This window comes from Cherax quadricarinatus, chromosome 64 (assembly GCF_038502225.1).
Source record: "Cherax quadricarinatus isolate ZL_2023a chromosome 64, ASM3850222v1, whole genome shotgun sequence".
Classification (NCBI taxonomy): Eukaryota; Metazoa; Arthropoda; class Malacostraca; order Decapoda; family Parastacidae; genus Cherax; species Cherax quadricarinatus.
In genome coordinates this window covers 3,109,033-3,122,257 of record NC_091355.1, presented here as the reverse complement: position 1 = coordinate 3,122,257, position 13,225 = coordinate 3,109,033, and the positions used below count along the sequence as shown (strand labels likewise).

At 36.5% G+C, this 13,225-nt stretch overlaps 1 protein-coding gene across 1 annotated transcript in view; it reads right to left on the bottom strand.

Moving 5' to 3' along the window:
• The window catches only part of LOC128699969 (ATP-dependent RNA helicase A protein), a 43,366-nt gene extending 30,427 nt beyond the window's left edge, over positions 1 to 12,939 (bottom strand). The window contains exons 1-8 of the mRNA XM_053792817.2: positions 12,674 to 12,939; positions 10,638 to 10,758; positions 10,176 to 10,351; positions 7,304 to 7,417; positions 6,314 to 6,453; positions 5,089 to 5,135; positions 1,130 to 1,347; positions 470 to 637 (exon numbers count right to left, since the gene is read on the bottom strand). Coding sequence (XP_053648792.1) covers positions 470 to 637; positions 1,130 to 1,347; positions 5,089 to 5,135; positions 6,314 to 6,453; positions 7,304 to 7,417; positions 10,176 to 10,351; positions 10,638 to 10,749 — 975 coding nt within the window. The 5' untranslated portion in view covers positions 10,750 to 10,758; positions 12,674 to 12,939. The remainder of the gene's footprint in view (positions 1 to 469; positions 638 to 1,129; positions 1,348 to 5,088; positions 5,136 to 6,313; positions 6,454 to 7,303; positions 7,418 to 10,175; positions 10,352 to 10,637; positions 10,759 to 12,673) is intronic.
• Positions 12,940 to 13,225: the final 286 nt, after the last annotated feature.

The following is a 13,225-nucleotide window of genomic DNA, read 5'->3' as shown; positions in this document are numbered from 1 at the left end:
AGGAGAAAAAGAACATTATCTCCTTGTTTTTTATGAGCCAAAACTAAATGCTAAGCATTTAAATGTTAAATAGATTTACATCATTTTAACCAATTAACACTGGGAAATTGAAGATGAGATCAAATATTTAGAATGGTTGTGAGATGGCTATATTTGCATCTAAGACAGAAGTTAAATAACTGTTCATAAAAGAAACTTCACAATCTACTTTGCATTTTATTTGGTAATTATTTTCTTTCTTTCTTTCAACACACCGGCCGTATCCCACCGAGGTGGGGTGGCCCAAAAGGAAAAACGAAAGTTTCTCCTTTTACATTTAGTAATATATACAGGAGAAGGGGTTACTAGCCCCTTGCTCCCTTGATAATTATTTATGAACAAATATTTATATTTGGATTCTTCAAGATGCGGCACATTTACATTAAAAATGCACCTGTATGTTAAACTTACAAAATATTTTAATACTTACTGAAAAGAATGGACCCTCATCCAGAGTACAGCTGGTCCATGCATTCCAGTTTTTTTGGGGCGGAGACCAGGACACCACCCCACCAGTATATTGTGGGACTTCAGATGCCTCAAATTCAGGCAGCTTAACATCAGTAACCAGATTGTTGGGCTGGGATGGATCATTATTCTGGAGAAATGTAAACTACCATAAATGACAAGTATCAAGCTCATAAGAGATAAAAAATGGCAGAGGGAGAAATGGAGATGTTGAGGAAAGGAAATTAGCAGAAATGAGAGGGAGGGGATCACAGCTGTTGTAGCAAATTGGACATATAGTACTTTAGTTAAGAAATCATAAAGTATGTCAACAGTAAATGTAGGTCTGTAGAAAAAAATTTAGATCTGGTTAATGCAGTTATTTAGATAATAACAGCAGCAGTAGAAGTGGCTACACAAGGGTTTATGAAGTCCACACACCCTTTCTCCTTTCAGGTCATCACAGTCCCTCATGATCCTGAGGTTTGTCAGACAAAACATGCCATTCCTCAACCCATGCTGTTATCATGTGAGGAATTTTGAGTTTCCTAAACATTTGACAGTCTTTTCCCCATAATATTTTGTAACGGAGTACTGTACCTGTCAGGGAATCTAGTCAGTAATTCAAGTTTTCAATACTTACTGGCTGAACTGGCTGGATGCCTGTAATCTGTATCACAGAATCCATCATAGCTGTAAGCTCAGGTGAGAGGGCTACTTGATATGGTCTGAGGTGGAAATCTATCAGTTTCTTAGAAAATGGCTCAAGTAGATTCAATTCATAAAGTTGTTGGACAATTGAGAGACAACAGTTTCTACTGGCAGCTCTTTTATTGGGCCCATGTTTTTCTCCACGAATTTCTGTGGATGAAGTGATATGAATTAACAGATTATCATCTTATTGTTATTATTATTATTATTATTATTATTATTATTATTATTATTAATTATTATTTTTCCATGTATCAAAAATCTTCCCTATGAGGATAGACTGAGGGCCCTGAATTTGCACTCTCTAGAAAGGTGTAGAATTAGGGATGAGATGATTGAGGTGTATAAATGGAAGACAGGAATAAATAAAGGGGGATATAAATAGCGTGTTAAAAATATCTAGCCTAGACAGGACTCACAGCAATGGCTTTAAGCTGGAAAAATTTAAATTCAGGAAGGATATAGGGAAGCATTGGTTTGGAAATAGAGTTGTCAATGAGTGGAATAAACTCCCGAGTACAGTTATAGAGGCTAAAACATTGTGTAGTTTTAAAAATAGGTTAGATAAATACATGAGTAGGTATGTGTGGGTTTAAGCTGGACCTGACTAGCTTGTGCTACTAGGTCAGATGCTGTGCTCCTTCCTTAGGTGAATGTGACCTGACCTGACTAGGTTGGGGCATTGGCTTAAGCCGGTAGGGGACTTGGACCTGCCTCGCATGGGCCAGTAGGCTAGCTGCAGTGTTTCTTCTTTCTTATGTTCTTAACATGCCGGCCATCTCCCACCGAGTCAGGGTGACCCAAAAAAGAAGAAACACTTTCACCACCATTCACACTATCACTGTTTTTGCAGAGGTCCACAGAGAGAACAATTTAGATGTCACTCTAAATAGTAAATATTTTTTTTTTTAACAAGTCGGCCGTCTCCCACTGAGGCAGGGTGACCCAAAAAGAAAGAAAATCCCCAAAAAGAAAATATTTTCATCATCATTCAACACTTTCACCACACTCACACATTATCACTGTTTTTGCAGAGGTGTTCAGAATACAACAGTTTAGAAGTATATACATATAAAGATACAGAACATATCCCTCCAAACTGCCAATATCCCAAACCCTTCCTTTACAGTCCAGGCATTGTACTTCCTATTTCCAGGACTCAAGTCCGGCTATATAAAAATAACCGGTTTTCCTGAATCCATTCACTAAATATTACCCTGCTCACACTCCAACAGCTCGTCAGGTCCCAAATACCATTCGTCTCCATTCACTCCTATCTAACACGCTCACGCACGCTTGCTGGAAATCCAAGTCCCTCACCCACGAAACCTCCTTTACCCCCTCCCTCCAACCTTTTCGAGGACAACCCCTACCCCACCTTCCTTCCCCTACAAGTTTATACGCTCTCCATGTCGTTCTACTTTGATCCATTCTCTCTAAATGACCAAACCACTTCAACAACCCCTCTTCAGCCCTCTGACTAATACTTTTATTAACTCCACACCTTCTCCTAATTTCCACACTCCGAATTTTCTGCATAATATTTACACCACACATTGCCCTTAGACAGGACATCTCCACTGCCTCCAACTGCAATATTATTATTATTGTTATTATTATTATTATTGTTATTATTATTATTATTATTAATATAATGGAGAAGTGCTAAACCCATAGAGGGAAGCATAGGAAGCAATCAGATTCAATTCATGCCAGGAAAAGATAGATCCCATTCCTTAGATAAAAATCTCAATGGCAACAAGTCACCTTTATTAAGGGGATGAATTAAGAGACTGGCAATATAGCTCAATATGGGCCTACAGTACACACTGATGTCAGTACACCTTTCTTGATGTCAGTGTTATATAAACATAAGACTGACAAAATTAGAATAGTATACTGTTAAAGTACCATATTTCGCGGCTTATAAGACTTGTTTTAGTTTCAATGGCTCGGCATCAAACGTAACTGGGAGAGCTACAACCCACCCCACACCCCAGACTTATAGCTCCTGTCACTGACTTTCAGTTTACAATTATAGGATGCAGGGTGGTTTTGGGAGACATTTTATGGGGAAAAAACATGCGTCTAATAAGCCGCAAAATACAGTAACAATTTTTATAAGGAAAACCTGCAATTGCAAAAATGGCAGTTCAGTCCCCAGTATTTCTTACACAAAACAAAGAAATATCTATAAAATGTGCACATAATGTGAACAACTTCTCATTTAATACTACAAAACTTCTAATTATTCTGTTAAGAGTTAAATTTTCCTAAGAAGCAAATCTTGTTCTGGGAGAACCATGGGCACAAACAACAATATGAAAAATTACAACCAATTTTCATAATTTAATAGCCTATGCCTCAACATAAACATCTCTTTATTTTTCTTGCTAATTTATGATAAATATTTGACTTCAAAAACTACTTCCAGTATTTAATATGCATATTAACTGCTACTCAACAACTTTGGGTATAAAATATAAAATGAAAAAATTTGAACAGTAATATTGTAAAGAAAGTAGGTACAGTGGAACCTCAAATATCGAACTTTCTTTGGTCCAGAAGTCTGTTCGAGTGCCTTTACCGAATGAATTTATTCCCATCAGGAATAATGTAAATTAGATTAGTCCATTTCAGACCCTTAAAAATACACTTATAAAAGCACTTACAAAAATACACTTACATAATTGGTTGTGTTGGGAGCAGTTCGATTTTTGAGGTTCCACTGTATCACTATTGAGCAAGAGTCAGCAAGAGATATTCCTATAGCACATAATGCAGAATATGACTCAAATATTTAAAAAACAAAACTATAAACAACTAAGAGAACCAGAGAAACTAATCTGCTAGTTTTAGGAGTAATGTACCCTGCCCATTCCTTAAGTTATTTACAATCATCATATTATAATATTCATGAATCATTGACAATGGCTATAAAGGGGTCTTCAGCTTGATCTCATCTATGTCATGTGTGTGAAAGATTCATCCATAAAGACTTGTTGGCCCATGCTAACCTCTCACTAGTGGCCAGACCACAGGCCTGTTAGTTTCAGGACTGGCTAACCATGGGTTCAGCCTCTGCCTGTTTCCAGAAATGAGTAGTGTACCTTGTGATACACTATTTTATGAAATCTTGTAATATCTAGGAACTCCATGGTAGAGAAGAATCCTTCCTCTATAAGTCATGCATGTCATATGAGGCGACTAAAGTGTAGGGAGCAAGGGGATAGTAACTCTTTTTCCTGTATAAATTACTAAATTTAAAAAGAAAAACTTTATGAAAGCATTCCCTCTTTTTAGTCACCCTGCCTCAGTGGGAGATGGAGGGTGCGTTAAAAAATATCTAGGAATTAACTCTATGAGACCAGTTAGTCAAACTTTACGTTTAGAAGTTGATAATGCAATACAATTGCAAACAGTCAATCTTAAAAATGCAGAACAAGCCACATGGGGATGGAAGTCTTTAGCTCTAGATTTTTTGCATTCTACTGCATCATCAGGGGCTATATAATATTGCATAGCTATGCAATGTTGCAAGTCGGCAACAGATAGGAGGGGAAATTCAATGAGGCAAGGCAAGTGATAACCCATGTCACAGAGTGACATGGGTTACCATGTCTTGCAACAGTGCATAGCTGCTGATGATGCACAAGAGTACAAAAGATCTAAGGCTATCGACTTCCATCCCCCCATGTGGCTTGTTCTGCATTAGAAGCTGATAAGTACAGTGTCTACACTCTGAAGAGGTGGAGGGAGTGATGGTGATTGTTTACTTCTTTGAATTACTCTGTCTAGGTGAGAAATAGACATGTAGGAAAAAATAAGAAATGCAATCTTGAGAAAATGCATTAATAAAAATCAATTAAGTACCTATGATAAAATACATACCTCTTTGAATCTGTTTCACATAGAAGGACATTTCAGCCACATAACTCCTGTTATGAAGAAATGTATAAACAATCAGTACTATACACAAATATATTATTTCAGAGAAGATGCAATAAATAAATAAATATAGCTAAATAAGCATAGCTCTGCCACTGTAGCTGCAAACAGATCATTACATTCTTCATATAACCATCTGTTGCTTTCTCCAATTACCATAACATGCAACACAAAATTCTTATCCATCAATCATTCCATTTTCTTAATTTAATCAAGCTTTTTCTTTTTGTAAGAATTTGTAGTCATTATTATTATTTGTTTTCCATATAATATTAGTTATCATCTTTTAGGTAGTAGGTTGGTAGACAGCAACCGCCCAGAGAGGTACTACCGCCCTGCCAAGTGAGTGTAAAACAAAAGCCTGTAATTGTTTTACATGATGGTAGGATTGCTGGTGTCTTTTTATTCTGTCTCATACACATGCAAGATTTCAGGTACGTCTTGCTACTTCTACTTACACTTAGGTCACACTTCACATACATGTACAATTATATATACACACACCCCTCTGGGTTTTCTTCTATTTTCTTTCTAGTTCTTGTTCTTGTTTATTTCCTCTTACCTCCGTAAGCCATGCGTGTTGTAAGAGGCGACTAAAATGCCAGGAGCAAGGGGCTAGTAACCCCTTCTCCTGTATATATTACTAAATGTAAAAGGAGAAACGTTCGTTTTTCCTTTTGGGCCACCCCACCTCGGTGGGATACAGCCGGTGTGTTGAAAGAAAGAAAGAAAGATTAGTATCATCTGTAAACATATTCCTATAAACAAACACATGAATATAATAAACACTGGTCAAAGACACAAACAAGCCCTCATAGATAAAACAGACAGAAGAGAATTGCACTGCATATCTCAGCCTACCAATGAAAACCTCAATGGTAGGCCAAAATATAAAGCACTCTTCACTTAGGCCTTCAGTGGTAGACTGAAGTATAATAAAGTACTGTGCTCTTCATTAAAATTTTATTAATTTAATTAATTTTATGAAGTTATGTCACCTGTCTTGAGAGTAACAAAAGTCCATGTATCCTTGGAAGCGATCACAAGAACATTCCTTGAGAGTGATATTCAAAAAGATATGCCCCAAAAGTATTGTTCCTTAAAGCATTCTCTATAATATCAGTACCACATTTCCCATAACAAATTAAAATTTCATCAACTACCTTACCTCAAATGTTCGGGACCAACTTCCCTGTACTTGAAATCAGCTTTGAGGTCATTTGCACGAAGAAACCTGCTGAGACCTGATCTTGCATTCGCAAGTGTCCAATTACCATGAATAACTGCAGTAGGATCCTCCTCTTCAGCCTGGTAAGAGAAATTATCTAGATTAAAGCTTGCATAATAAGATCTACATTGCGAGGAACAACCCTGTTCCACAAACTCCAGTAACTACGAATTTGTAGCTACAAGAGCAGACCAATGTTTGTGGTTCCCCAACTTTTGTACAGTATTTACCTACCTGTCAAAAGTATACGATATTTACAGCACTACCTCCTCTTGTAACCAATTATGCTGTTCAACACGCCTGTTAATCAAGAATTTTCTATTATCCTTTTGGCAACTTCTCTTTCTCAATTCATACATATGATCTTGTTTTCCTTGTGGAATGTGATAAGAAATTTTCCTAATCCATTTTTTCCTAGCCTTGTGTAATATTGTGTGTGGTTATCATCTCTCATCTTTTCCAAGTAGCATTCAATTTAGCTGCATCTTTTTTCAGCTTTTCTTGTTAGTATTATTATTACTAAAGTCAACTTAAGGTTAAATCTTAAAAGATCATACAGTGCTGAGGAAGGGATGTGTGAAAATCGGAATGTGCGAAGGGTAGCTCTATATACTAGCTCCATCAATGTGCCATTACTTCAGAGAGATAAATGCTATGGAACAGAACAACTTATATTAAGGCGGAGCGAATGAGCACCGTAAAATTACTTCTCCACTTGTATTAAGGCTGTGGGACTGAACACTTCCATCCCTTCTTCACCTATCTTCATTATTTTAGTCACCTCTGTGTTCAAGTAAAGAAGCCTGCTGCTGCACAGGCAAAAAGTTTAGGGAATAAAGATGTCAAAGTGTTGCATGTGTCTCTTGTATGTACTGTAAGTACAGTAATATATTTTAACATTGTTATACTGTATTCAAATCTAAAGCTTACCTCTTCTGTAGCTTTACGTTCCTGTGTGCATTCCATGTTTGTGGTATCAACATTTCCTCCAGAACTTGAAACTTCCTCCTCCTTCTTTTTCTCACTTTCACGTAGAGCCTTCATCTAACAAGTACATTATATAATATATAATGAAATGCAAAATGTGTTTCATAAACAATCAAATCATACCAGTCTAATACAAATGTACGTTCTAGCAGGGCAATGACAAAAAGTGATAAAACAAGCATTGTAGTTTTTCATAGGATATACCCTCAATTTTTTTCCTATATCGTATCTACATTCCAATACATACTGCAAGTTTTGTATTTTATTTATATACTTGGAGGGTGTATGACTCTACAGTGGAGGGAAGGCAGAGCAGGGGTCACCCGATGGAAGGTTAGAGGGAGGGGTAAAGAAGGTTTTGTGTTCAAGGGGCTTGGACATCCAGCAGGCATGTGAGAGCATTTTAGATAGGATGAAGTGGAGGTGAATGGTTTTGGGAAATTGATGAGCTGTTGGAGTGTGAACAAGGTAACATTTGTGAAGGGATTCAGGGAAACCAGTTATCCAGCTTTAAATCCTAGAGGCAGAAAGTATAGTGCCTGCATTTTGAAGGAGGGATGGGGATATTTGCAGTTTAGGGGGTATCTGAACTGTAGTATCAGTGTGCCTCTGTTAAGACATTCATAGAATGAAGGACAATGAAATTGTTTCTCCTTTTTCTAAGTTGCCCAACCTCGGTGAGAGAAGTCCAGTGTTAAAAATAAATTGCATTTTATTTATACATAATTTTAGCTAATTAAGATTACCCTGGTACTTGCACAATATAAAAACTACGGTACCACAAGATATTTACTGTGCACATGAAAATGCATTTTCTTTTAAATGGGTAATTTCCAATTAAGGCATGTGGTTGCAAGAAACACACTGACCATCACTCACTCCCTGTCTTTCTGGAAGTGCATAGGTAATACGTACAACAGTATTATCAAAATCACCTGCTGAACTTGTACATCCCTACCCACCATTCAAATTAACAGGTTCATGTGAGTAACACAACATTTATGAAGGATTTCAGGGAAACTGGTTAGCCAAATTTGATTCCTGGAAGTGGGAAGTACAGCACCTATACTTTGAAGGAGGGATGGGATGATGTAGTCTGGAGGTTCATTTGAATTATATTGTCTATGCACTTTTGGCAAGACAGCGTTTGAATAAATGATGAATATGTTTCCTATTTTTAGGTCACCCTACCTGGGTAAGAGACAGTTGGTATATTAACCCTTTGACTGTTTTGGTCGTATATATACGTCTTATGAGCCAGTGTTTCGGACGTATACATACACTCAATAATTCTAGCGGCTTCAAATCAAGCAGGAGAAAGCTGGTAGGCCCACATGTGAGAGAATGGGTCTGTGTGGTCAGTGTGCACCACAAAAAAAATCCTGCAGCACGCAGTGAATTAAAACGCCGACTTTGTGTTGTATTTTCATATAGTATTTATCTTTGTATTCTCATTTTCATGGTCTCACGTGATAAAATGGAAAACATATTGCAGAAATAGATATGATTTTGATTAGTTTCACAATGAAAATGACCTTGAAATTGAGCTCAAAGTAGCGGAAATGTTCGATTTTTACCAATGTTCAAGAGTAAGCAAATAACACCACATGTCCAATACACGTCAACTGGGGAGTCTAATATTCTTTCACTAGTGCACTGATATTATTTATCCCATTTTTACAATAATGCAGTAGTCTGCATAACAGTAAATTTTGTATTTTTTGTATGAATAAAAAATCAAAAGAGAAAGCATTAGTAATATAAGAGGGGCGTAGAGACGTGACTAATGAACAGAGGATATGTTATTTTAGTGCCAAGAATGTCTACACTGTTTATTCTGGACCCTATTTTGAAATTGGCATCTTTTTTAATTTGCGTGAAATTGGCCAAATTGCCAATTTCTGACCACTTTATTGGGTAGTTCAAATCGGTAAATGGGCGGTTTCTTGTACTCAATTGATAGAAAAAATGGAGTTCTAAAGAAATAGCTATGAGTTTGGTCAACTGGAACAATAGAATTGACCAAAAACAGGGCTCAAAGTCAGTGAAATTGCCAATCCGCATATGTTGCTGAGACCGCTAACTTCGCAGGAGCGTAATTCCGTGAGTTATCAACCAAATTTCGTACTTTTGGTGTCATTACCATCGGGAAAAGATTCTCTATCATTTCATAAGAAAATTTTTTCTTTCTTTTTTTTTCCAAAAATTTTGCGACATAGAATGAGTTTCAGAAAGGGGCTTGTGACAGTCAAAGGGTTAAAAAGAAATAGCAGGAATTACTCACAAAAAACCACACTAAGAGAAGAAGCTTTAGATGACAACTCAGTCTGTCCTGGACCATTTTCAAGTGACTTGATAATGGTCCACCATGGACCAAAACATTGTCTAAAGGGTCCTCTTAAGTATGGTTTCCTTTGTGAATTGCACAAGACAAGAGAAAACTCATGATTTCTAGCACTATACTTCATCTTTATCAAACATTAAAAATAAATACTGGCAGGCCCCACTTTACGGCATTTCGCTAATACAGCAGCTTTTCAGTTATACCCATTCTTCATTTATTAAGACTCCCTACAATAAATATAATCAGCACTCACTATACGCTAAGGACAAAAATGTTTTGAGGTAAGCACAGTAAATAATGTCCAAATAATACTGCCAAGCTACTACTTGATGCCCTTGCTTTCTAGTGTGTGCAATTTTTATCTTAGACATGTATGTACTATTAATAATAAACAAATTTCTTTGTCCTCATATTTATTTAGTTATTATTCTCAATATGGTTCCAAAAGTGAAATTTAAATAACCATCTTACCAGTAAAGTTGGAACTTCATATGAAGGCACCTCTCCATTGTTGATAAGGTACAGGGATAATTCTTTGGCTGCATCATTTTGAGCAACTTTACTGCTCTTTGATTTACCATGAGCCACGAAATCATAGCCAGAGACACGTGCCTCACAGAAAAATAGCGGATTACGATACTTTGGACCTGAAAAAATAAATTTTCGTTGATTCTGATTAACAACTAGAACAGGGCTTGATACTGGTTGATACTGTACATATCACTAGGAATCTGTTAGGGGACACTTGGATTGGCCATTAATTGACAGGGACCTAAAACTGGTGGTTTACAGATACTTTAAGGCAGATTACCAGTGGTTTATCAGAACCAACCAACAGAAACAATGCTTTACAACAGTGATAAAGAAAATGTTTGAATAATAGTATCCAAGTTCCTGTAACCATAAATTATTAATCAATGTACAGTTATTTACCTTTAGCTGTAACCACAAATTCAGAATGAAGCTTCTTTTTCATACAATAAGTATGAAGCCACTCCTTGAAGTTTACAGCCTTCTCAACCCATGATATATTTCTATCAGCCATCTTGAAAGCCTGTAAATTAAGCAAAAATGAAGATTCTTAAAAACAAAAAAAGTATTATATAAAAAAAATCTGCATGGAATTTTAAACTAAATAATAATAAACCCTCAAGTTAAAGGACTAACAGGGAAGAATGGATAGCTTATAATGTGGGGATATTGTTGTGTCATAATTCCAACAATAATGGACATTTCGGTAACCAACAGAATGTTTCCGTGGTTTCTGCACCATCTGATCCAACAGATTTTGTCCTGTAGTTCCAAAATTCATTATAATGAGGTCTATTAAATCAAGGGTTTGCTGTATAGTACTTTACAAATAAAGACTATGTCCACAGCATACATGGGATTCCCTGCTGAACTTGTGTATGCATTAGATTTTAATTAGCAAATAATTATGAAAAATTTAAATAATTATCTATTTTTAATTTTACAGGAGCAGAACTATGCTTGTGGTGTCCTGTCTTCATTAATATTAACATGTTCATGTAATCTTTTTAAAAATTTCCATTGGTTGTAAAATTTACTACCTCTTCTTTCAGTTTATTCCATTCTTCTATCACTCTACTTGTAGAGAAAAGTTTCCTCAGTACTCCTTTGACTTCATATTTTTTATTAATTGACACCTATTGCTTCTTGTTAGCCCTGTTAAGATAGACTGCTTAAAACTTCATCTATTCTTTCATATTGTTTTCAGATCATTTCTTTTCCTCTTTTCAGCCAGCATGGACATCTCGTGTTATTACCCTTTCATTGTAACTAATGTTTTATTGCTCTGGGATCCATTTTGTAGCTTTTCTTTGAGCTTTTTCTATGTAATCCACGTGTCTTTTTACATGTGGACACCACACAACAGTTGCATGTTTCAAGTTTGGCCATAATTGCATTGTAAATGGCTTTTATGACATCTTTCCACTCAAATACTATTTAGAAACTATTTTATATTTAGCCAGTGCAAGACATGCATTTCTCATAGTTTCATTTACTGAATATGATCTGGCTGGACAGTTTTTTTTTATTAATAATAATCAAATACTTTTCTTGTATGATACAGCACTAGAAATTTTGCCACACAATTAATATTTGGTTAAGGTTTCCGTCTACTACTCGGCAGAACTCGGGCAGTACTTTGCATTTTACAATAGCTACATACAACCTACGTGCATCACGAAATTAATATTTCTTGTGGAATTGTTATTTTGGAGGATATTTATTTTGGTTGCATAGTGAATCTGAGTCAATAAATGTTTAGTACAGTGTTATGTCACACACCTAATCGAATGTAAATAAAGATGTGCCAGAACCAATAGTGCAAGGTTAAGTTACATTAGGTTATTTTAGGTTGGGTTACATAAGTTACCTTAGGTTACATTACTTTTTTTACCATTTGCATGACAAAATAATATCTCAACTATAAAAGCAACTTAATATTGTACACTTCAAACTATAATAATGGCCAAAACTTGTTGAGTGACAGTAGTATACTTTTGCCCTATACATATTCTTTATGAGGTCAGATTTCGCTTCCTTCTACTTCCATTATCAACATTAAAATATATCATCCCTCTGTCACTCCATTTGTTCAGTTAAGTTAGGCTAAGGGACTGACCGCTCTCTAAGAAAACTGAGAAACTGGTTACCTCGAAATTAACTCAACACTTCCCCTGTCTTTAGTATTATAATCACATATATTCGACTGAAGAAGCCTGCTGTGCAGGGGAAACGTTTCGCCAATAAAGATACCTCAGTGTTACACATGTGTCTTGTTGATTAACCTGAAGGACCCCTATGGAAATGGCACATTATCCGGGTTATCCTATGCTAAATCAACATAATGTACCACACGTGGGCGACCACAAGACAAGTGTGCCCTCAACACCATTGTAAAAATCCAGAAAACTTACATATGAAAGCAAAATAAGACATACTTAGTGAATTAAGCTTGTTGTTTAGGTGGAGGGCCACCACGCCTGACGCCGTATCACTCCCAGCTCTCTTAACACCAAATATTACACTCAATCTGGCCTGTAAATTCTAAAGGAGGAAAGGAAAGGGCTTCACTTCCGCCACATGGAAGGGAAGAAACGTTGTAAATTAGGTAAGGAAGAAGCGGTGGCTACACCGGTGAAGAGTAAGAGACCAACACAGTGAGCCAGACTGACGCAGGAGTCACTGGTGTTGTTACGTTGTAAGGGACAACACGGCCCACCATCCAACAATTATCTTGTATTAAATACTGTGTTTATTTCGTTTATGTAATAGCAGATGCAAATGCTGTTATATGGAACGTTTAATGGTAACGTTTCGTTCATTGTGTGGGCGAAACGTTGCCACGCGGGAGACCGGGGTTCGATTCCTTCGCTGGGGAGGCAAATGGTTTTACAAGGACCCCAAAGGAAATAAATCACTTTGTCTAACATTTTTCGGGGGTTATCTTAGGTAATTAGCACTATATATGATAACTGCACTTATGTGTACCT